The following is a 24,004-nucleotide window of genomic DNA, read 5'->3' on the forward strand; positions in this document are numbered from 1 at the left end:
TCTCTCTCTCTCTCTCTCTCTCTCTCTCTCTCTCTCTCTCTCTCTCTCTCAACAGTATACATTACACTCACAAAAGTTCCAAAAGAATAAAGACATTTCAAATGTCATATTATATCTATATACCGTGTTGTAATGATGTGCAATAGTTAAAGTACCAAAGGGAAACTAAATAAACATAAATATAGGTTGTATTTACAATGGTGTTTGTTCTTCACTGGTTGCCCTTTTCTTGTGGTAACAGGTCACAAATCTTGCTGCTGTGATTGCCCACTGTGGTATTTCACCCAATAGATATGGGAGTTTATCAAAATTATTTGTGGGTCTGTGTAATCTGAGGGAAATATGTCTCTAATATGGTCATACATTTGGCAGGAAGTTAGGAAGTGCAGCTTAGTTTCCACCTCATTTTGTGGGCAGTGTGCACATAGCCTGTCTTCTCTTGAGAGCCAGGTCTGCCTTCGGCGGGCTTTCTCAATAGCAAGGCTATGCTCACTGAGTCTGTACATAGTCAAAGCTTTCCTTAATTTTGGGCCAGTCACAGTGGTGAGGTATTCTGCCAATGTGTACTCTCTGTTTAGGGCCAAATAGCATTCTAGTTTGCTCATTTTTTTGTGTAAATTCTTTCCAATGTGTCAAGTAATAATCTTTTTGTTTTCTCATGATTTGGTTGGGTCTAATTGTGTTGCTGTCCTGGGTCTCTCTCTCTCACCTGTGCCTCTCCTCTCGGTCTGTGATGGCTCCTCCCTCCTCAGTGACCCGTCTTGGCTCCCTGGTCTCCAATTGTCTCTTCTGCTCCTCATGCCCCTCCCACTGGTGGCAGAGGAGGTGAAGAGATTGGTGTGTGTCTGAGGGGTGAAGGTGCTGTGACAGGGTGTGTGGCTCTCCCCCGCCTCTCTCTCTGACCTCCCCACAGCGGCCATCCTCTGCCCCTCTGTCAGAGTGCCCCAGGTGGGGTCGGGGGGTCTGAATCCTGCCCCCAGCCCCCCTCTCCTCAGCCAGGGGTGCTGCCGACCCCCCCAGGCCTCCCCAAACGAGGACAGGTGAGAGGAGCCTAGACAGGTGAGGGGTGTGTGTTTGAGCCTCTCTGATGATGATGATGATGAAGAGGCTGGTTTAGCAGAAGCAGAGGAGAAAGTAGAGGGGTATTTGCCGTGCCTATGTTGCCATGGAGACTCCATCAACCCAGCACTCCCTTGTCCTCCAGTCTTTCTACTTCCTCCGGACCCTGTGGTGAACTCTGACCTTGGCTGTGACCCTGCCACTCTCTCCTCCTCTTCTTCCTTTCGTTCACGATCACGCTGTCTGTGACGATGTTTGTGTCTGAGCTTGTGTTCACTCCCCCCACAGACACAGGACCGACCAGGGATGGACCCTGCTGGACAGGAACGGACCCCGTCCCTCTCTCCCTCACCCCTACCCCTCACGTCCTCACCTCCCCCTCCACCCAACCCAGCCTCCCTCAGCTGCCTGCTCCTCCTCCTGTGGAACCTGGCTGGGTTGAGGAGGAGGTGAGGGGGGTGGCGGTGGGGGTGGTGGGGGGCGTAGGGGTTAGGGGGAGGCAGGGGAAAGGAGGGGTGGAGGTGGGGGTTTGGGTAATGGGCCATGGTCAGAGGATAGCCTCTGTAGTAGCCAAAACCCAGAGGCATGGGGGTGGTGGAAGAGGTGGTGGAGGAGGACAGGGGGTTACTGAGAGAGGAGGGGTGGAGGTGCCCTGTGTTACCCTGTAAGGGACACCTCCGCCCCTGGCCACAGTCACCCTGGTCTAGGGACTCACAGGGCTTGTTGGGACAGCCACAGCTCAACCTCCGCTCGGGCTTTCTGCTGCCATATGGCAGGCCGTGGCAGGGGTGGGGGTGGGGGTGGAGGGGGGAGAAGGAGGGGTGAGGGGGGTAAGACAGGGGGTGAGGCGAGTAGTATCCACTCAAGTTGATTCTGTAAATGTTTGAGCGGAAATTATGCGATGTCAATGAGGAAGAGTGGCGTCTTTTCTCCCCACTCTCATCGAGATCCAGTCTGGCCCAATCCTGGTGGCGCCCGATGCGGACCTCGCTGAACTGCCCAATAAGATCGTCCAGTTCAGACAGGAAGTCTGGGTCGTGCATGAGCAGGTGCTGGTACTTCCTCTTGCGTTTGTGTTTCTGTCTTTTGAGTGTGTTGTGTGCGAGGCAGGGGCAGAGGTCCAGGTGGGAGCGCTGGTTGTGCCCTAGGCAGGGGCAGGGGGGGCAGGTATAGGGGCATTCGTACCCCCTCCGCCTCTGTCTGTTTCTGGGTTCCACTAAGTCAGAAGGAGGGGTAGCAGGGTGTGTGTGTCTGGGGAAGGCGGAGGGGGCCGACACTCTGAGGGGTGTGGGTACAGGGGAGGGGTGTTCTGGTAACATGGAGGGAGACAGTTGTCTCTGACCCTTCAGGCTGATCCCCAAGCCTGTCTGGAACACTGACCTGGTGACCTCTGAGGTCATTCCCATGGTTACCCCCCCTCTCCCACGGCCCCTCCTCTCCCCCCGCTCTGAGATACTGTTGTGGTCCATTCCAATCACACTGTCACTAGGCAACATCTCCTCGCTGTGTGATTCGCTGATAGGTGAGGGTGTGGCCTCTTTCAGGTGAGCGAGGGAGACAGGCTGGTGGGGGTGAGGAGGGTGAGTAGGAGGAGAAGAGAGTCTGCTGGAGGGATGGTGGAAGAGGGGATGTCGTGCCTGACCTGGAGAACTCCTCTTTAGGGAGGGTGAGAGGGATGAGGAGGAGAGAGGACGTGGCGATGCGCAGGAGGAGGAGGGTGAGGGGAGGGTGAAGGTGTGGGGGAGGAAGAGGGAGGGAGCTGGTTCTGTGAAGCCTCCATCACTGTAAGGGCTCTGGGCTCCACTGGAGTGGGTGAGAGATGGGGAGGGGAATGGGTGAGGGAGGGGAGGATGGGGCTGGGACTGTGGAGAGGAGAAGAGAGAGGGACCAGAGAGACTGGTGAACAGTGTGGACTGAGAGGCAGGGTTAGAGTTAGCTGGAGCTTTGGGTTTGCGTCCTCTCCTCTTCCCCATATAGATGGTCCCCTTCTTACTCACGTTGATCTGGGGACCTAGGTTACCCCCAAAGGAGGAGGACAGGGAGGGTGCTGTGACCGACCCACACACCCCTCCTGCACCCCCACAAGAGTTCTCTCTACCTCCCCCCCCCCCACACCCAGAAAGCATCTCCCTGAGTAGCCTCCTCTTCCTCCTCTTCATCTCTCCGATGATGCTCCTCATCCTCAGCTGCCTGTTCCCCTTTCCAGAGGGGAAGTCTTTACCCCCCTCCTCACTTCCAGAGGGGGTCAGTGTATCCCTGTTCTGGTCCTGGAGAGTCTGTTTGGGGAGGAGGGGGGAGGGGGGCAGCCGTTTGGGGCGACCTCGTTTCCTGGGTGTAGGGTTGGGGCTAGAGGGATTGGTGAGGGTAAGACTGTGATCCAGCACTGGGTTGAGCACATGGGGGTCCAGAGTCTCATCATGCCCATGAGGGAGCACCTCAGCTCGGTTAGGTTTGGGCAAGTGTCTGGGTGGAGGTTCGTCCAAGCTTGAGGTTTGGGATTTGGGGCGACCCCTTTTTCTGGCCTGAAATACGGGACGGTCAGGTCCAGGTGAAGGGCTAGGATCAGAGGTCAACAGGTAAGTCTGGGTGGGGGATGGGGGTCGCCCTGCTGGTCTGGGTCTCACAGGGGTGGAGGTAGAGGGGGAGAGGGAGGACGGACTGGGGGGTAGAGGAACGAAGGGGGCTAGGCATGACTCAGTTGACCGAAGGTTGGGTGAGTTGGTAGTTGGGGGTGTCTGGGGGGTAGTGGGGGGTGTCTGGGGGGTAGTGGTGGTCAGTGGGGCAACTAAGGGGGCATCTTGGGGGCCATCTGGGTTCTCTGCCAGTCTCTGTGCCCGGTTCACCAGCCTGGTCCAGCTTGGCCGTCGGGTCTTACGCTTCTTCAGCGGACGGCTGTCCTGCTCTCGGGGGGAGGTAGGAGGAGAGGAGAAGCGGAGAGAGAGAGAGGGAGGAGGGAGGGAGGTGAGGGGAGAGGAGGGGTTGGAGGGATAGACGGTGGGTCTTGAGGGGCCACCTGGATCATCTGATTCCCCTGTTCTGCTGGTCAGGTCTGGGTTTGGGCTGGGTGTACCTGTCTTCCTGCTCTGAACCTCAGACAATATCTGACACCTTGTAGAAGAGGGCAATTTATTCATCCTCAAGTCTCTGGGCTTCTCGCTTTCCTTGTCCTCTTCCCCCTTTCTCTCCTCCTTCCCAGTCATATCCGTCCCTCTCTCATCCATCCCAGTTCCCTCCTTCCCTCTCTCATCCCTTGCTTTCTCATCTCTGTCCATCTTTGGACTCTCATTCCTCCCCCTGTCTTCCTTCCCTCTCCCCTTCTCCCCTCTCTTGCCCTTCCCTTTCTCACCCCTCGCTTTCTCATCTTTCTCTTTCTTCTTCTTTGCTTTCTCCTCTCTCCCTCTCTCATTTCCCATGGAGGACTGTGGTAATGGTCTCCTGCTCAGGCTGGTGAGGGAGGCAGCAGGACTCAGTCTCCCATCAGCCACTGGGGCTCCTCTCTGGTCTGGAAGTAGGGGTGTGGATGGGGGCGGTGTAGGAGGGCAGCTGAAGCCTGTAGTCCTGTCCTGGGCTGCAAGGTCAGCCCGATGGGGGCTGGAGGCTGGAGGTCTTGTTGTTGAGTTCACGTTAGTGGGGGCGGCTGAGGAAGAACAGTTATGTTTGCGACCTTTGATATTTGTGAGTCTGGTAGGATGGCAGGTGACTGTAGGTACTCCCCCATTCAGCATACCTCCCTCACCATTAACACCTGCCTCACTGCTAGGGTCCTTCACCGAGGGGGAACGGGGTGATGAGGGAGGGGGGGAATGGGGGGATGAAGCTGTGGGGTCAGAGGGGGTTGCCTGATCCATTTGAGCAGGTGGGTCAGGGTGCCTTGGTTTCTCTGGTAGGGTGTCTGACTTCTTATGGGTCAGGTTCACAGGGACCTGCTGGGATGAAAACATGGTTATAAACACATTGTTGTCAGATCAGATTGGTCATTTATTATGTCATCTATCACAAAAGATCTAGGTAATTTACAGGTAAAGATTTTTATATCTCCAAAAGAAGCCCGGTTAGACCTATGATAGTTCTGTTAATGTACTAGCCCATTGCTATTTTCTAATCATTTACAGCATAGTGCCCTTGTTGACAAGGAAGTAGAGGTACAGTTGAAGTCGGAAGTTTACATACACTTAGGTTGGAGTCATTAAAACTCGTTATTTCAACCACTCCACAAATTTATTGTTAACAAACTATAGTTTTGGCAAGTCGGTTAGGACATCTACTTTGTGCATGACACAAATAATTTTTCAAACAATTGTTTACAGACAGATTATTTCACTTATAATTAACTGTATCACAATTCCAGTGGGTCAGAAGTTTACATACACTAAGTTGACTGTGCCTTTAAACAGCTTGAAAAATTCCAGAAAACGATGTCATGGCTTTAGAAGCTTCTGATAGGCTAATTGACATAATTTGAGTCAATTGGAGGTGTACCTGTGGATGTATTCCAAGGCCTACCTTCAAACTCAGTGCCTCTTTGCTTGACATCATGGGAAAATCAAAAGAAATCAGCCAAAATTGTAGACCTCCACAAGTCTGGTTCATCCTTGGGAGCAATTTCCAAATGCCTGAAGATACCACGTTCATCTGTACAAACAATAGTACGCAAGTATAAACACCATGGAACCATGCAGCCGTCATACCGCTCAGGAAGGAGACACGTTCTGTCTCCTAGAGATGAACGTACTTTGGTATAAAAAGTGCAAATCAATCCCAGAACAACAGCAAAGGACCTTGTGAAGATGCTGGAGGAAACAGGTACAAAAATATCTATATCCACAGTAAAACTAGTCCTATATCGACATAACCTGAAAGGCCGCTCAGCAAGGAAGAAGCCACTGCTCCAAAACCGCCATAAAAAAGCCAGACTACGGTTTGCAACTGCACATGGGGACAAAGATCGTACTTTTTGGAAAATGTCCTTTGGTCTGATGAAACAAAAATAAAACTGTTTGGCCATAATGACCATCGTTATGTTTGGAGGAAAAAGGGTGTTGCTTGCAAGCCGAAGACCACCATCCCAACCGTGAAGCACGGGGGTAGCAGCATCATGCTGTGGGGTTGCTTTGCTGCAGGAGGGACTGGTGCACTTCACAAAATAGATGGCATCATGAGGAAGGAAAATTATGTGGATATATTGAAGCAACATCTCTACACATCAGTCAGGAAGTTAAAGCTTGGTCGCAAATGGGTCTTCCAAATGGACAATGACCCCAAGCATACTTCCAAAGTTGTGGCAAAATGGCTTAAGGACAACAAAGTCAAGGTATTGGAGTGGCCATCACAAAGCCATGACTTCAATCCTATAGAACATTTGTGGGCAGAACTGAAAAAGTGTGTGCGAGCAAGGAGGCCTACAAACCTGACTCAGTTACACCAGCTCTGTCAGGAGGAATGGGCCAAAATTCACCCAACTTATTGTGGGAAGCTTGTGGAAGGCTACCCGAAACGTTTGACCCAAGTTAAACAATTTAAAGGCAATGCTACCAAATACTAATTGAGTATATATAAACTTCTGACCCACTGGGAATGTGATGAAATAAATAAAAGCTGAAATAAATAATTCTCTCTACTATTATTGTGACATTTCACATTCTTAAAATAAAGTGGTGATCCTAATTTACCTAAGACAGTGAATTCTTACTCAGATTAAATGTCAGGAATTGTGAAAAACTGAGTTTAAATGTATTTGGCTAAGGTGTATGTAAACTTCCGACTTCAACTGTATGTAAATGTAATGTATTTCAGAGCTGCATAGTTCATTAGCATTAGTGGGTCAGAGAGAGGACAGGGAGAGGAAAGAGGGAGGGAAAAGGAGAGCAAACGGGAGAGAGAGAAACAGCAAGGGTGGGGTGCTGGTGCAAGCCTGTTGAAAGAAAGCTAAAGGACACAATGACATAAAAACAGAGCGAGAGAGAGAGAGGAGAGGAGAGGAGAGGAAGAGAGAGAGAGAGAGAGAGAGAGAGAGAGAGAGGAAGAGAGAGGAAGAGAGAGCGAGAGGAAGAGGAAGAGAGAGCGAGAGAGAGGAAGAGAGAGAGAGCGAGCGAGAGGAAGAGAGCGAGAGAGAGAGGAAGAGGAAGAGAGCGAGAGAGCGAGTGCGAGAGAGAAATTAGGACAAAGGGGAGGAGAGAAGCTGAGGTGATGGAGACTGAAATGAGGTTGACACACCATGAGGAGAAACTGAGCTATCAAAAAAGAGAGAGAGAGAGGTGGAGAGAAAGATAAATGAGAGCAGGTAGAGAAAAGAGGGGAGGTAAAAATAGACAGAGAGAAGAAGACAGAGGAGAGAGAATTAGAGAGCGAGAGCGATCGAGAAAGACAGAGAAAGGCAGCTGTGCTATTGGTAGCTATAAATGCCCACTAATAGAGATGAGGAGGCTTGACATTTCATGCTTGTCCTGTCATTTGTGAGCTGCGTTGCTGCAGCCTGACTGGTGTATTTGCAGCTAAAGCAATAATCTACTCTCTGGGGTAGGTGATTGTCATAAGAGCTGATGGACCAATGTCTGGATCAGCTGCTAATAGTTGCTGTGCTGTGTGACTATTAATAGTCCTGTTCTCTATATTCTAATGCACCACTACACTACTGCTGCTGCTGTTTAAGTTTCTCTATCCAGACCATCACTCACTTCACCTTATTATTATAAACCATTAGGAACAGCGCTGAGTGTTCGGGACAGGATAACACGCCTTGTGGGGAATGAATAGGAAACACACATACTGTACATTAATTGTACACTAATGCATATCATGCATAGGCCTAGATAAACGTGTAATAATACAGTGATCCCTCGCCACTTCGCGGTTCACTTATCGCGGATTCGCTATTTCGCGGATTTTCATAATGCATTTTTTTTTTTTTTTTGGTGCATTGTGCTCTGCATTCTGATTCGCTAAAAACTCACTCCCGCTTCTTGTATCAAAACATGCTACGAATTGTGCTATCATTTTGTCGTCTCGTGCAGTTATGTGTACGTACATAAAACAGCTTGGCAAATTTACATTAAGTTGGCCAAATTATCTTGTAATTTCGAACATCTTCTAAACCCATAATGTCGACGAAACGGCCTACACGTGAGTCACTGTATTTGTATACATGTAATAGTTGCTAATTGTAAAAAAAAAAAAGTTTTCTATTTCGCGGATTTCACTTATCGCGGGTCATTTTCGGAACGTAACCCCCGCGATAAACGAGGGATTACTGTATACAATTGTGTCAAATGTGAATACTATAATATCCATGACTTTTCCTTCTCCACACTGGAGAGGTTTGTAGGGGACCCAGTGTACAAATAAAACAGACCTGAAGTACTAGTCAATGTAATAAATTAGTAGTAAGCGGTTAACAAGTCAGGTATTCAGTGAGGTAGTAGTGGTTCTCTTCTTACCTGTTTGGCTAGCACAGTCTGAGGGTTGGCTGGGCTGGGAGTGGTGGTTGTAGGGGCTGTTGATGATGATGATGGTGGTGATGAAGGCGGAGGCGAGGAGGAGTGTATCTTCCTGGTCTGGGTGGTGTTGGGGTCCGACCCCTGGTTCTGCTCTCCGTCCCCCTCCTCCTGAGGGCTGTTCCCCTGCCCACTCACCCCTCCCTCCTGATCCCCCCTCCCCACTGCCCCCCTCCCAGGCCTCTGGTAGGTCCTGATGGTGGGTTTATACTCGTAGCCCTCCAGGGTCCTGGGGGGTTTCTTGATGCGTTTGGCCGTTTGGACTCCAATCCTCAGCCTCACATTGCCCTCAGTGCAGCTCCTCTCTCTTCCTGGAAATGGGAGCTGTCTCTGCCCTGCAGCGCCACAGCACCCCTCAATGAACACCTCCAGTACTGCACCACCTCCTCCTTCCTTCTCTCTCCTCTTCCGCTTCCCACTGCCTATCCCTTTCTCTGGGTACTGCTGTGGCGGGGCAGGGGGGAGGAGAGGCGGTTTGGATGGTGGAGGTAGAGATGGTCCCCCCTTCGCTCTCTGGTCCATCAGAGATGTGAGGGGGGAGGGGTGGGGGGTGCAGCACCCAGGGTGGGAGGGAACAGGTATTGTCCAGAGATGAAATGTCAAAAAGCTTTCTTGACCCAACTGTCCAGCGCTCTGTCCCTATCTGTCTGTCAGTCAGGCTTGAGCTGAGAAGGATGGAGTGAAAGAGAGAAACAGAGAGAGAGAGATTAGTCATTTCACTGACATCAGACAGTAGCAGCAATACAACAACGACAGAGGAGAAGTCCCTGTCAGCTTTACTGAAAAACAACAGAATGCCAATCCAAATGTAAGGTACTTTACAACAACGACAGACAAAAAGTCTCCTATCAGCTTTACTGAAAAACAACAGAATGACAATCCAAATGTAAGGCACTTTACAAGAAAGTGAAAACACAGAAACTATACTACCTCTATGGCACTTTACACTTACATTTTAGTCATTTAGCAGACGCTCTTATCCAGAGCGACTTACAGTGAGTGAGTGCATACATTTATTTTATTTTTTTCATACTGGCCCCCCGTGGGAATCGAACCCACAACCCTGGCGTTGCAAGCGCCATGCTCTACCAACTGAGCTACACGGGGCCCATAATAATGCTATAATGCTTACAACAGACGGCAAAAGACACCAGCTAAATGTCAGTTTACATGTAGGCTATGTCCTGTTCTCCACTGCAGCTGACCACAGCATCACGCAGCTTGGCAGCCAACACTATACTAAACCCCTCCCTCTCTTTCCCCCGCTCTCTCCGTCCAAAGTCCTGAAGAAAATTCTGCAATACAATTTCCGAAGCCGCGTGTGTATATGTATGTGTGTGTGTGTGTTTGTGTGTGTGTGAGAAGCAGATGGCAGTAAAGTAACTCAGGAGATGATTCAGATGATGACCTCACTGATGACCTCACTGAACGGAACCCCAGGGGACCAATCACACTCAGCAGAGCAGCCCTTTCCAAGAATGCCCACACTTACTGGAAAACAGGGGCCCTGTTCAAAATTCTTTAAAAATGTATAATTCCTTCCTTGCTTCCTTCCCTCCATTCCTCACTCCATCTTTCTTTCTTTCATTCATGAAGTGATCACAGATCTAAGGGCTCATGCTCGATACCAACTTTGATTTCTCTCCACCCCACAATCCCTCTACCTTTCCCTCCCCCCTACTGTAGTCCACCTCTTTCTTTTCTCTATTTTCTCTCCAACCTTCTCTGTTTCATGTCTGTCAGCAACCCTTTGCATACTTCAACTCTCTTTTCGTCCTCTCTCTCTCTCAGAACAGACCACACAGTAAAATGGTCAACCCAGCACCAGGCACCGTATCCATGTTAATCAAAACCATATTTCCTCCCCCTCTTCTCTCCCGTCTTTTTCTCCTCTTCAACCTCAATCCCTCCATTCACGTCCTCCAGAACATTCCCCTCCTCCCCTCTCAGTAGTGGTGTAACACAAATCCGTAGGAACGGGCAAAGCGTATTTTTGGAAACTAGTGAATTCCTCCCCCTCCTCTGGTTTCCTCTAAGTCAAGTAGGCTTTTCATTTACCCCATTGTAAATGGACTTTTAATGTGACGCTAAGGCAAGTATCACACTCAGCAATAACGTTCCCCTGAACAGCTATACTTTACTCTCTGTCTGTCTCCCTCTCTCTCCCACATACACACTTGCTCTGTAGACTCTATGTGCTGACCAATATACGCCAAGACAAACACCATCTCCTGTATCTCTCTCTCTCTCTTCCATTTCCTAATAAAACACACCCTGTTGTACATTCTTTACTCTCTATGGAGAGCCTCTTATGAAACAACTCATCTGTCTCTCAACAGTGCCTTGTCCTTGTCCTCTGAAGAGGCTTCCAGTCAGACCATGTTAGCATGTAGAGCTCAGTATCTCTCTGACTACTGGTCACCTCTACAGTGACCACTACTGTGGCCTGACCCAGATATAAGGACAGAGAGAACCCAGAAATAGAACGAGAGAGAGAGTATACACATGTGGAGGTCACAGTGACATGAAAACTAAGGAGACATGGTGAGCTAGAGTACAGTACAGTATAGTACAGTACAGCCCTGTTTGTCAATACAATGTCAAGTTGGCTAAATTGAGTGACAGGTTGAAATACCTTTAATTCTCAGAATATAGATTTATGGAATAGGCTATATAGATTTATGGAATAGGCTACATTATGCATTTAGATAACACAAGTACAAGTGCCATGAGTCAACAAGCAGGCCCACGCATAGCCTACATGTAGATAAACTGAGGAAAGGGGTGTGGCCAATACATACTGGATAGACAAAAAAGCTAATCGTATTATTCACTATGACTAAATATTAATGTTATGACCCTCAGTCCTATAAACAGCCTGTCTGTCTGCTCCAGGGAAGTGTCTGTTGTGCTAACTAACCAGCAGTCGACGGTATCTCAACATTAAAGGTAGACTCAGCGATATGACGTACAGTGAGGGAAAAAAGTATTTGATCCCCTGCTGATTTTGTACGTTTGCTCACTGACAAAGACCAGATCAGTCTATAATTTTAATGGTAGGTTTATTTGAACAGTGAGAGACAGAATAACAACAACAAAATCCAGAAAAACGCATGTCAAAAATGTTATAAATTGATTTGCATTTTAATGAGGGAAATAAGTATTTGACCCCTCTGCAAAACATGACTTAGTACTTGGTGGCAAAACCCTTGTTGGCAATCACAGAGGTCAGACATTTCTTGTAGTTGGCCACCAGGTTTTCACACATCTCAGGAGCCTGACGTTTGGCAACTCGAACCTTCAGCTACCTCCATAGATGTTCTATGGGATTAAGGTCTGGCGACTGGCTAGGCCACTCCAGGACCTTAATGTGCTTCTTCTTGAGCCACTCCTTTGTTGCCTTGGCCGTGTGTTTTGGGTCGTTGTCATGCTGGAATACCCATCCACGACCCATTTTCAATGCCCTGAGGGAAGGAGGTACCCACCCAAGATTTGACGGTACATGGCGCCGTCCATCGTCCCTTTGATGCGATGAAGTTGTCCTATCCCCTTAGCAGAAAAACACCCCCAAAGCATAATGTTTCCACCTCCATGTTTGACGGTGGGGATGGTGTTCTTGGGGTCATAGGCAGCATTCCTCCTCCTCCAAACACGGCGAATTGAGTTGATGCCAAAGAGCTCGATTTTGGTCTCATCTGACCACAACACTTTCACCCAGTTCTCCTCTGAATCATTCAGATGTTCATTGGCAAACTTCAGACGGGCCTGTATATGTGCTTTCTTGAGCAGGGGGACCTTGCGGGCGCAGCAGGATTTCAGTCCTTCACGGCGTAGTGTGTTACCAATTGTTTTCTTGGTGACTATGGTCCCAGCTGCCTTGAGATCATTGACAAGATCCTCCCATGTAGTTCTGGGCTGATTCCTCACCGTTCTCATGATCATTGCAACTCCACGAGGTGAAATCTTGCATGGAGCCCCAGGCCGAGGGAGATTGACAGTTATTTTGTGTTTCTTCCATTTGCGAATAATCGCACCAACTGTTGTCACCTTCTCACCAAGCTGCTTGGTGATGGTCTTGTAGCCCATTCCAGCCTTGTGTAGGTCTACAATCTTGTCCCTGACATCCTTGGAGAGCGCTTTGGTCTTGGCCATGGTGGAGAGTTTGGAATCTGATTGATTGATTGCTTCTGTGGACAGGTGTCTTTTATACAGGTAACAAACTGAGATTAGGAGCACTCCCTTTAAGAGTGTGCTCCTAATCTCAGCTCGTTACCTGTATAAAAGACACCTGGGAGCCAGAAATCTTTCTGATTGAGAGGGGGTCAAATACTTATTCCCTCATTAAAATGCAAATCCATTTATAACATTTTTGACATGCGTTTTTCTGGATTTTGTTGTTGTTATTCTGTCTCTCACTGTTCAAATAAACCTACCATTAAAATTATAGACTGATCATTTCTTTGTCAGTGGGCAAACGTACAAAATCAGCAGGGGATCAAATACTTTTTTCCCTCACTGTAAATGCAGGAAGTAAACAGCATAGTGGGTCAATTTCCGCAACAACTACTGTAATTGAGCGTTGACGCGCGAGGCTCAACTTCTCAGCTGTTTTGGAGCCCTGGTTACCACGCTGTGAACAGTGTGAAGCGAACCCCTGCACATGCACAGATACTGTGTGTGACTGTATATCCGGTGCTGCTCATGGCAAAGTCATTTCACTCCGTCTACCGTTAAGCAGCAGGTCTACAGCTATTGCGGATGTCAGAGTGATGGATAGACTTGTCACTGTCATCATTGTGATCGTAAGCACTCAACGAGCAGTGGGTTAAATCACTGTAATGGCCCTCTCATATCCAACTATCACCATCTGACTGTCACTGTTATCAGCCATAACTACATGTACATTAGCAGCTCTGTGACAACACTGCTGACAGAGCATCCCATTACACGCTATACTGTATATACAAAAGTATGTGGACACCCCTTCAAATGAGTGGATTTGGCTATTTCAGCCACACCCGTTGCTGACAGGTGTATAAAATCGAGCACACAGCCATGCAATCTCCATAGACAAATAGATTTCTGCCCTGCTAGAGCTGCCCCGGTCAACTGTAAGTGCTGTTATTGTGAAGTGGAAACGTCTAGGAGCAACAACGGCTCAGCCGCAAAGTGGTAAGCCATACAAGATGACAGAACGGGACCGCTGAGTGCTGACGTGCAAAGCGCGTAAAAATCGTCTGTCCTCGGTTGCAACACTCACTACCGAGTTCCAAACTGCCTCTGGAAGCAACGTCACCACAATAACTGTTCGTCGGGAGCTTCATGAAATGGGTTTCCTTGGACGAGCAGCCGCACACAAGCCGAAGATCACCATGCGCAATGCCAAGCGTTGGCTGGAGTGGTGTAAAGCTCGCCGCCATTGGACTCTGGAGCAGTGGAAACGCGTTCTCTGGAGTGATGAATCACGCTTCACCATCTGGCAGTCCGACGGACGAATCTGCGGGGGGGGGGGGACCAGCTCCATATTAATGCCCATGATTTTGGATGAGATATTCGACAAACAGGTGTGCACATACTTTTGGTCATGCAGCGTACATGATAGTGATAGGTTGAGATAGTATTGCAGTATACTAAGTGGTACCACTACAAGCTGATGAGACACACACGCACACACAGAAAGGTTTGTGGTCATATGCACATCCTTAAAAACATAGGTGCTGGGCTAATAAAAATATTAGTAAAGAACAAGGCCTGCACGCTGTTAAAGCTCCCAATTCACCGCTATATTGACAACGTTTTCGATCCGAACTGATCTTTGTCAGGTCAAACAAACAAACTGAGTGCTCACATCCCAAAATATACACATTTCACCTCACATGATCATTATGCACATGATGCTGGTGGGTGCAAAAACCATTTGTGCATCTCTAATAATTTGATATCAATGAGATGGGCACATGTAGTAGTTCCAGAAAATAAAATATATTTACAAAATGACCAAGTAGGAGACCTGGAAGGCAAGACAAATCAAAGTGACATATTCATGTAAGAAATGATGTGATATCAAACTCTTGGTTCAGACCTTTAGGAGACATGGTACACAAACGATGAATCCAATACAATTATCTTCTCAATAATAGATGATCAGTATCTCCCTCCCCTCCCTCCTAGGTGTCTTAACATGTTCGATACCAATGTATCTCAGAGAGCTAATGTTGTGACACACAAACACACTCTCTTTCTCTGCCCTTCTCTTCACAGTTATATCTGGCTGTATCAGGCTCTTGGTCCGTGGGTCTTACATTGTGTACCATGGTCGCTGCTACACTGGCTGGCTGATCTAGAGCGGAGCGGAGCGGAGGGGAGGGGAGGGATGTCCAGTACTGCACTCGCTGTGTGATCTACCCGCGTTCACCTTGTCACTGTCATGACAACATTACCCACTAGTATATTTTGCGAATGGCTTTGATGCGTCGTGTGAACTATGGCAGCTTGTAGGCATTATGCACAGTGCACACATAACGTAGGTAATGACATGACACGTGCCATTGTTGTTGTTGTCATTCATATAGCCTATTTCACAGAACATCTGCCAATAATACATATTATTGCACAACGAAATTAACCAATTTAACCATTAAACTATTACATGTCTGTCAGTGATCACAATTCTCTATGATGAAACAATATTTTTTTTGTGATGAGTCCATGCCCCTTTCCTCTCCCTCATCTGTCCTCTGTCTGCCTTATAATAATTGTGTCAGCAACATTGGCTTGATAAATATTATCACAGTCTGTGCAGCGAGAATTCAACCCTGGTCCCACACCCCCATAATAAATGATATGATAGATGCAATAATGTTGCAACACTGTGATACAGCACGCTAGCATATACTTACAAACTAACATAACATGCTGGTTTGATATGGTACAAAATTAGACATAATCGTGCTACTTACCGAGCGTGCTCGTCCCAAAACTGCGTTTAGCCTACATTAGACAAGATAAGAGAGCTTGGTGATACTGCCCTATCCTCTCGACAACCATCAACAATCATGCGATGTATTCAGATATTGGTTTGGTTACATAACTAAAGTCGCTTGGCCTACTCCTCCTCCGAAACCCTACGCATAGGCTGGCTGGATACAGAAGAGAACATTTGCGCGGCTGTTTTCATAGCGCTCGGTTGAAGACACTACAGTAGCATTCTCCGTGGTAACTTGTCTCGACAGCTAGGTGACGAGCTAGTTACAGTAGTGCAGGGGAAGGCAACTAGATTCAGCCGTCGAGGCAATGGTCGGTGGCCAAAACATAATTATAATAATTTGTACACTGCATTGACCACAACTAATCCTAATAAGAGATTGTATTTGAAAATAACAATCATTTCATACCTTGATTACATTGAGACATGATCACATACAAAGGCTATGTCTCTTTTTTTATTTGTTTATATACTTGGGAACAGTTTCCTAAATTATACTAAATTTTAGCTGAAATCTTTGTGAATTTAGTATTTTTTGACATACACAATAAAATCATTTTTTTTTTTTTTTTTACTAAAAACTTTTTTGGGGGGGTCAGTCCTGTTGCCGAGCCCTGCAGTAGTGCTATGTTTATTTTGTAACTATTTCTCATCCAGGGAAAGGGAATGTTAGGCTACATTGTTTCCTTCAGACTGATCAGATCGTGCACTGTGCTCGAGAACGGAGAACGCCCCCCGTGAGGCTGCGTCATTCTGTGCCAAAACATTGTTGACAGCTAGGCTTTCTATTCGATTGCATCGTTGCGAGCTTCACTCGTAATAAATGATGAGCACATAAGACAGAAATCTCTTAGCAAAAGCAACTTTCATGAGAAAATGTATTCAGAAGCTATATGTGCAGTTGTCCGAAATAATAAAAACACTCAACAGTTCAATGTGCATCTAAATTAGCAAAAAAGTAGCAAAAAACGTATGTTCACAAAATAGCCTAAATGATTTAGATATGCATAATGATATAAAAACAAAAAAAACTAACAAAATGGCGACGACATATAAGCTCCGAAACATCAAGCCTTGCTTTCTCTTGGCCCTTCTTTCCCAAGCAGTTACCTGTTTGCATATCTGAATTCGTTCCTTGCGCTACCCAGGCATGGTTGAAGTCAGGGCGGACTGAAGCCCATTCACAAAACCGGGGCTTCTGAGCGAAAAGCGCCCGTAGAAGAAGCACTGAGTTGAAGGCTTCAGAAGTCTCAAACAAGCTGAAAGCAACACACGCCACACTTTCAGAAGCTCCAAGAGGCGGGAGAGAAGGGTGATTGATGTGCGCTATGGGAGATCCAGTAGCCTGTAAGCCTACACAACCAAGGCCTACAGTTTTTTTTTGTTTTGTTTATAAATTATATTTCATTTGAAACATTATCACTATAGAGCATTATTTACATTTTAGTCATTTAGCAGACGCTCTGATCCAGAGCGACTTACAGTTAGTGAGTGCATACATTTTTTATATATTTTTTTCATACTGGCCCCCCGTGGGAATCGAACCCCAACCCTGGCGTTGCAAACGCCATGCTCTATCAACTGAGCTATATCATTACTGTGGTTGAATGTCTAATATTAGGCCTGAGGCTATAATTATGTTTACAAACTAAAACACTATATTTTTTGGTTTCATTCGCGCATACTCCACACTGGAATTGATGGGACCATCTTGCATAGAATCATCCTGAGTGTTTATAACGTTTTTTTTTTCACCTGTCATAACCATTGGAAACCTATAGGCCTAGGTCCTAGGTCCATTGACTTAAATCTATTTTAGGCCAACTATTCTCATCACCCACCATCCGGCTATCCCACTGTTTTTTTTTTTTTTTATATATATAAATCAGACGGGTTCTAAATAAGACCACCTAGCGCTACAAAAGCTGTGATTGACATCTGGATTTGCGCATGTTCGAGCTCCCCACGTCACATCCTTCGTCTACAAACCAAAATGGCGACGTCCACTGATTTAGCACCGTGACAGTTCGACCGAAATTGTGTAACTTCAGTGTTTTCAAAATAGACCGTCTATAACTACATGACCTTGCCTATTTGGATCTTAATTTGGAATTTAATGAATTAATTGCTTGGTAAATTGTTGTGCACCTACAGTTGTTGTAGTCTTGCTGCAGTGTACTGTAAGACGATGCATGTTACAGTATCATGCTAGCAGATAGCTAGCTAGCTAATGCAAGGTTAGCTAGCGATTGAGCTAAGATAGCTTGCTAGTCCTAATAAAATAAAATACATATTTTACAGTCAAGGTCGCCCCTGCAATAGTACAGATGGCACCAGTGTAGCTGTGTAAACTGACCTGGGTTTATGTACTTATTCATGTTCCAGAACATGGCCCTTCACAGACTATCCTTCAGATTACGACAAACGGTGAGTCCATGGTGCAAGATCCCATGACATTCATAGCATGAGGCTTGCACTAATACTATAGTCTCTTATACCTAATTGTTGTCATGTGCTAGCTCTCGACTCACATTTCCATTACACATAAGTCATTGGACGAAGGCGTCTTCTGTATGGGTGAGTTTAGTTAAGAGCCCCGACGCTCGGTCTGAACATTAACACGCATCGCTTGCGTTACAGTTTTGGAAACATACGGACCTTCCTTATCCTAAATAACAGCGAGAAACAATTTTCAAAAAACAAAATGTTAAATTGATACACAACTTTTATAGGGTTAGTGTTCCCACATTGCATAATTCATATTACAGCGCGTGTTTACGGAAGACTGAGGGACCACCTGTGCTGCTATTTATTATGCCCCGAACACCTGTGTGTAATGGAAGAAGGCCGCCAGAAACGTGTTGTCACTGAAAAATACTGTTGGCTGCATCTGTGATAAAGCCGTTAAAACAATGTACAGCAGTGGAGGCTACTGAGGGGAGGACGGCTCATAATAATGGCTGTAAAGGAACTAATGGAATGGCATCAAACACATGAAACCCATGTTTGATGTGTTTGATACCATTCCGCTCCAGCCATTACCACAAGTCTGACCTCCCCAATTAAGGTGCCACCAACCTCCTGTGGTGTACAGTAGGTGTGTATTTTGCATTTGTGAAATTATTTTGATGTGATATGAATGTAAAGGGATTTATGACTCTAGAACCATATGGCAGTTGAGAATCGATTCGCGTTTACATGTAGTATTTGGCTGTTTTGGCTGCCAGAGCTAGTCTACCTCTGAAAATAACATATAAGGTCCTTGGACCTTACGGAGTAACGGTAACGTTAGGCTCCTTAAGAGTACATCTTGGGCTAGTGCTAGCTATGCATATTTATTAACATTTAATATGCATTGTGATGTCAGTTTCCGTGGGATAATGCATTTTGAAAAGTCAGCCCTATACATATACAGTACACGTCTTTCTGGAGATGTTGTGCTGGTTGCTGGTACTAGTGAAAATGCATGTTGTGATTCACCACTGTAGTTCATTCTAACGGTCCTGTATTCTAGAAGTACACGTTTTGGACTATGATAGACGCTTAACACCTACACCTGCATCTTACTTGTGGAATGTGATGATGTCACGGACAGGTAGCGCAGGTGCGGCCGCTCCATGGCAGTGGGTGTGGCCAGCAGCAGGAGGCGGTTGCCATGGAGTCGGAGACGAGACAGGAGACATTCTCCATCTTCAGAACACAGGAGAACGACCCGGTAGGTGGAAGAAATCCATCAACTAATCAATCCCACTTTATTAGTATACTGTAGCATGTCGTAATAAGTCTGGAGAGTACTGATGTTTAATCTCCCTCTGTCCCCAGGCCTGTCATTTGGAGCAGCACCTAGGGCAGTACTACACTGTGCCCCCCTCCCACTTCCGCACTGTCTTTCCCCACGGCCTGCCTCCACGATACCAACAACAGGTATTGTGTGTCCGCGTCCGAGCATGTGTTAGGGTGTTACAGTATGACTGACTGACTGTACCCGTGTCCAGGTGAAGACGTTTAACGAGGGCTGTTTGATGGTGAGGCAGCCTGCTCTGGAGCTGATATCTCACCTGAAGAGAGCCGACTACAGCCAGCCCACCCTGCGCTACCTACTCTGTATCCTACCCTACCTAATACACCGGATCACACCTCAATGTACCTTTGTGCCTTTACACATTTAATATACACAGTCATCCCCGTACCGCTCTATGACCAGTGTTGTCTTCCTGTATTGTGTTGAACTGTGTTGGTGTTGACCTTGACTGGTTGTGTAGATGGGGTGAAGGGCAGTGGGAAGACCATGTCTCTCTGTCATACTGTCCACTACTGCTCCACACAGGGATGGCTAGTACTACACATTCCAGATGGTAGTAACACACACACACACACACACACACACACTACCCCAACACACAAAATAATGATTGTGATGATCCTCTCCTCTCTTCTCTATAGCCCACCTGTGGGTGAAGAACTGTAAGGAGCTGCTGCCCTCCTCCTACCACGCCTCCCGCTTCGACCAGCCAATCCAGGCGTCCAACTGGCTACGCAACTTCAGAACCACCAATGAACACTTCCTTTCCAAGGTAGCTCCTCCTCCTCAGATAAATAGTGGGCGCCAGGTACATGTTGCCTGTAGCAACAGATCTTGGATCAGCTTACCCTCCCCTAATCCTAACATTAGAAGTAAGATGCAGTGCCTTCAGAAAGTATTCATACCCCTATACTTTTTCCACATTTTGTTGTTACAAAGTGGGATTAAAACTGATTTAATTGACATTTTTTGTCAACGATCTACAGAAGTTGTCAGTGGAAGAAAAAGTATGTTTTTTTTAATTCATGGAAAATAAAACAGTAATATCTTGATTAGATAAGTATTCAACCCCCTGAGTCAATACATGTTAGAATGACCTTTGGCAGCAATTACAGCTGTGAGTCTTTCTGGGTAAGTCTCAGAGCTTTGCACACCTGGATTGTACAATACTTGCCCATTATTCTTTAAATGTGTCAAGCTCTGTCAAGTTGGTTGTTGATCATTGCTAGACAGCCATTTTCAAGTCTTGCCATAGATATTCAAGCTGATTTTAAGTCAACACTGTAATTAGGCCACTCAGGAACATTCAATGTCTGTAACTAGGCCACTCAGGAACATTCAATGTCATCTTGGTAAGCAACTCCAGTGTATATTTGGCCTTGTGTTTGTCTCCCAGTGTCTGTTGGAAAGCAGACTGAACCAGGTTTTCCTCTAGGATTTTGCCTGTGCTTAGCTCTATTCTGTTTCTTTTTATCCTAAAAAACTCCCTGGGCCTTGCCGATGACAAGCATTCCCATAACATGATGCAGCCACCACCATTTTTAAAATATGAAGAGTGATGTGTTGGATTTGCCCCAAACATAACACTTTGTATTCAGGACAAAACTACATTTCATGCCACATTTTTTTCAGTGTTTCTTTAGTGCCATATTGTAAACAGGATGTATGTTTTGGAATATTTTTCACTGCTTACTTAGGGACCTTACTGATAATTGTATGTGTGGGGTACAGAGATGGGGTAGTCATTTAAAAATCATGTTAAACACTATTATTGCACACAGTTGTTAAGAATATTTTTACTCCTGAACTTATTTAGGCTTGCCATAACAAATGGTTTGAATACTTATTGACTCAAGACATTTCATATAAACATTTCTAATTACATTTAAAAAAAACATAATTCCACTTTGAAAAAAAATAAAGGGGGGGGGGGGGGGGGTATTGTGTGTAGATCAGTGACACAAAATCTCTATTGAATCCATTTTAAATTCAGGCTGTAACACAACAATGTGTAAAAAGTCAAGTGGTGTGAATACTTTCTGAAGGCACTGTATGTAAGTAAGCTTGAGGCATGCTGTATTTGTGACTGTGTCTCCCCTTGTTGTTGATTTAGATCAAGTTGAGGCAGCGGTATGTGTGGACTAAGAGAGAGAGCACTGAGGAGGGACAGCCACTAGGGGAGCTGGTGGACATGGTGAGTCCAGTGTCAACCTGCCCTGTATTAAGGCGTCAGCATGCTTCAGTTCGGCCGAACTCGGCTAGGCGAACCGAACGAATGTGCTCGCATAATCCCTTAAGGCTAGGGGTGTAACGATTCGTTTTAACAACGATTCGATTTGTATCACGATTCGTGGTTGTCGATACGATTCAAGGACGATATTGGTTCATTTAGAACGATACGATCCAAAACGATTCAGTGACTTGAAATCGATTCAGTAACCTTTTAGGCAAAAATTCAACCAGTGTGACTGAAATAAATACCTGGTAACCAGTTGCATTTTAATGGCTGGCAATAGTCTTGATATTTTTAACAGTGTTTCATGCCTCCATGCTGACCATCTGGTATTATGAAACTTACCCAGTTCCACAAAGGAGATCCCATTTTCTTCACATAGCTTTATTCAGTGCAGCAGTTTTTTTTGCTCCACCTTTTTGTAAATAAAACTGCAGCAGCTTGACCACAGAGCGATGAAATGTCTCACAGTAAGGAACGTTGCGATCAGCTGATTTCGCGCAATTCTCCAGTGTGTGTGCGGTGCACAGAATGTGCACAAGGGAGTCTCCAACCGCAGCATGTTGCCGGAGTTTTGGCACAACGCCGTTGTAGATACCTACGTTGACAGCAGCCCCGTCTGTGCACACAGCGACCAACTTTGTTGTCCAGTCATCCAAGCCTGTGTCCTGGAAAAGTCTCACAAGTCCGTCTGTTATGGCCTGTGCGGTTCGGTCAGCACCCAATTCAATCAGTCCAATAAAGTCCGAAGTAAACTCTCCGTTGCTGGACACAGACACAATGTAAACTATTTCCTGCTCAGTTTTTGTGATGTCCTCAGATCCATCAAAAAGCATTCAGTAAAGGAACATCCTCAGAATAGGAAGACATGGGACGTGCGTGTTTAGCTTTATGGAAAGAGAAAAATATTAAACGGAGCTTGCCGCTGTTCTTCATTCAGCTTGTCTCGCCATCTGGCAAGTGGGCGACTGGACATTTATTCTCGGCTAGCTTTTAGCAATGGCTTGCGCCACATTCGTGTGCTCCTTGCTCTTTTCATGTTTGTCAAATAAAGGATGGTTGAAATTCTTTGAGCCTTTATAAAATGCACCTGTTTTGTCTGCTAGATGTGGATTTGAGCGGCAAATCTTGCACCACATTTCAGTGCGCTCATCGTTAGCTTCAAGCCACTGCACATCTTGGAGCCACTTTTCCGAAAAAAGTATTTTCTTCGGCTCTGGCTCCAGTTGGCGTTTCTTTGTAGGTGGCGAAACGCCAAAGAAGCTGCTTAATGTCTGTTGCTTTTTGGACATCCCTGACAGTAGTTGACAAGCAACATGTCATGTGTAAGGTTAGATGAGAAGATCGGTCAAGTACGCAAAGGCGCGTAGTAACACAAGTGGCATTACGCATTCCTGATTTTTGTCGCGCTTGCGTATCTGCGTACCAGTTATGTGCACCCCTGCATATAAAGTCTGACGTGCTTAAATCCAATGGGTTATTTCCTAGTATCGATACAATCGATTTATTACATTTTAAAACGATGTTAGATCGATATATGTTGTCCAAAAGGCCAACTCGCCGAGCACAGATCGATGTAGTTGGATCATATGAATATAAATCGATACATCGATGTAGTAGATGGATCGTTACACCCCTACTTAAGGCCTTCACTTGAAAAATGAGAAAAAAGCATCAATAGTGCTGTTTGTCCATTTTGAGACGCCGTAGTCAGAATTAATCTAAAATAACTCAGTCATTAATTTTGGCGTTTTTTGCCAAGGAGATCTTAGTCTAACTAAGATGTTTGGTGCAGTATTTCTCAATTTAAAAATGTGCATGAAAACGAGGAATCTCTTGTTGAATGACAACAAAGACTTTATTGAAGAATCCCTACTGTTGACCAATCACTGATGAATGGGCATAGACTTCGGCTACTGACTTCGGCTTGCCTCAAGAAAAAATGTACTTGTGCCCGAACAGCCCCCACCAAAAAACCTTACAGAAGTCCAAAATGAACAAAAATGTTGTCATAATATATGCACAAACACTTCCGAATTGTTTCGGCTGGGAATCATGCGGACGCCTTGCGTCTGGGCTCCAGTCCTGCAACATAATTGGTTCAGTGCACTTCTCTTTTAAGAATCTCATACCACGTATCATTGTTAAACCATGTTTTTTTCACCCCAGGGAGTGTCTCGTGTGAAGAGCAGCAGTGATGTGGTGGGGGCGGTGCTAAAGGAGCTGAGGCTTCAGGCTGGGGGGACAGAGGGGGCTGAGGAGGGCTTCAGGCTGGCTGTGGCTGTTGATGGAGTCAACGGTCTCTGGGGAAGGACCACGCTCAAGAAGGAGGACAAGAGCCCAGTACTTATACACACCTATACATTCATTCACCTCACTGTGGTTCTATAAAATTTTTTTGATTTCTATTGCTTCCATTGTCATGTCTTTGTAAT

At 46.2% G+C, this 24,004-nt stretch overlaps 2 protein-coding genes across 2 annotated transcripts in view; one reads left to right on the forward strand and one right to left on the reverse strand.

Moving 5' to 3' along the window:
* The window catches only part of LOC311107762 (uncharacterized protein), a 24,432-nt gene extending 7,597 nt beyond the window's left edge, over positions 1 to 16,835 (reverse strand). The window contains exons 1-5 of the mRNA XM_084150293.1: positions 16,645 to 16,835; positions 8,493 to 9,214; positions 4,130 to 4,985; positions 1,735 to 3,961; positions 710 to 1,620 (exon numbers count right to left, since the gene is read on the reverse strand). Coding sequence (XP_084006419.1) covers positions 710 to 1,620; positions 1,735 to 3,961; positions 4,130 to 4,985; positions 8,493 to 9,071 — 4,573 coding nt within the window. The 5' untranslated portion in view covers positions 9,072 to 9,214; positions 16,645 to 16,835. The remainder of the gene's footprint in view (positions 1 to 709; positions 1,621 to 1,734; positions 3,962 to 4,129; positions 4,986 to 8,492; positions 9,215 to 16,644) is intronic.
* A 686-nt stretch (positions 16,836 to 17,521) lies between these two features.
* The window catches only part of dap3 (death associated protein 3), a 7,835-nt gene continuing 1,352 nt past the window's right edge, over positions 17,522 to 24,004 (forward strand). The window contains exons 1-8 of the mRNA XM_084158321.1: positions 17,522 to 17,961; positions 19,130 to 19,249; positions 19,357 to 19,458; positions 19,530 to 19,638; positions 19,797 to 19,889; positions 19,978 to 20,108; positions 21,450 to 21,530; positions 23,739 to 23,912. Coding sequence (XP_084014447.1) covers positions 17,899 to 17,961; positions 19,130 to 19,249; positions 19,357 to 19,458; positions 19,530 to 19,638; positions 19,797 to 19,889; positions 19,978 to 20,108; positions 21,450 to 21,530; positions 23,739 to 23,912 — 873 coding nt within the window. The 5' untranslated portion in view covers positions 17,522 to 17,898. The remainder of the gene's footprint in view (positions 17,962 to 19,129; positions 19,250 to 19,356; positions 19,459 to 19,529; positions 19,639 to 19,796; positions 19,890 to 19,977; positions 20,109 to 21,449; positions 21,531 to 23,738; positions 23,913 to 24,004) is intronic.

This window comes from Coregonus lavaretus (genome assembly GCF_964263955.1).
Source record: "Coregonus lavaretus genome assembly, chromosome: 3".
Classification (NCBI taxonomy): Eukaryota; Metazoa; Chordata; class Actinopteri; order Salmoniformes; family Salmonidae; genus Coregonus; species Coregonus lavaretus.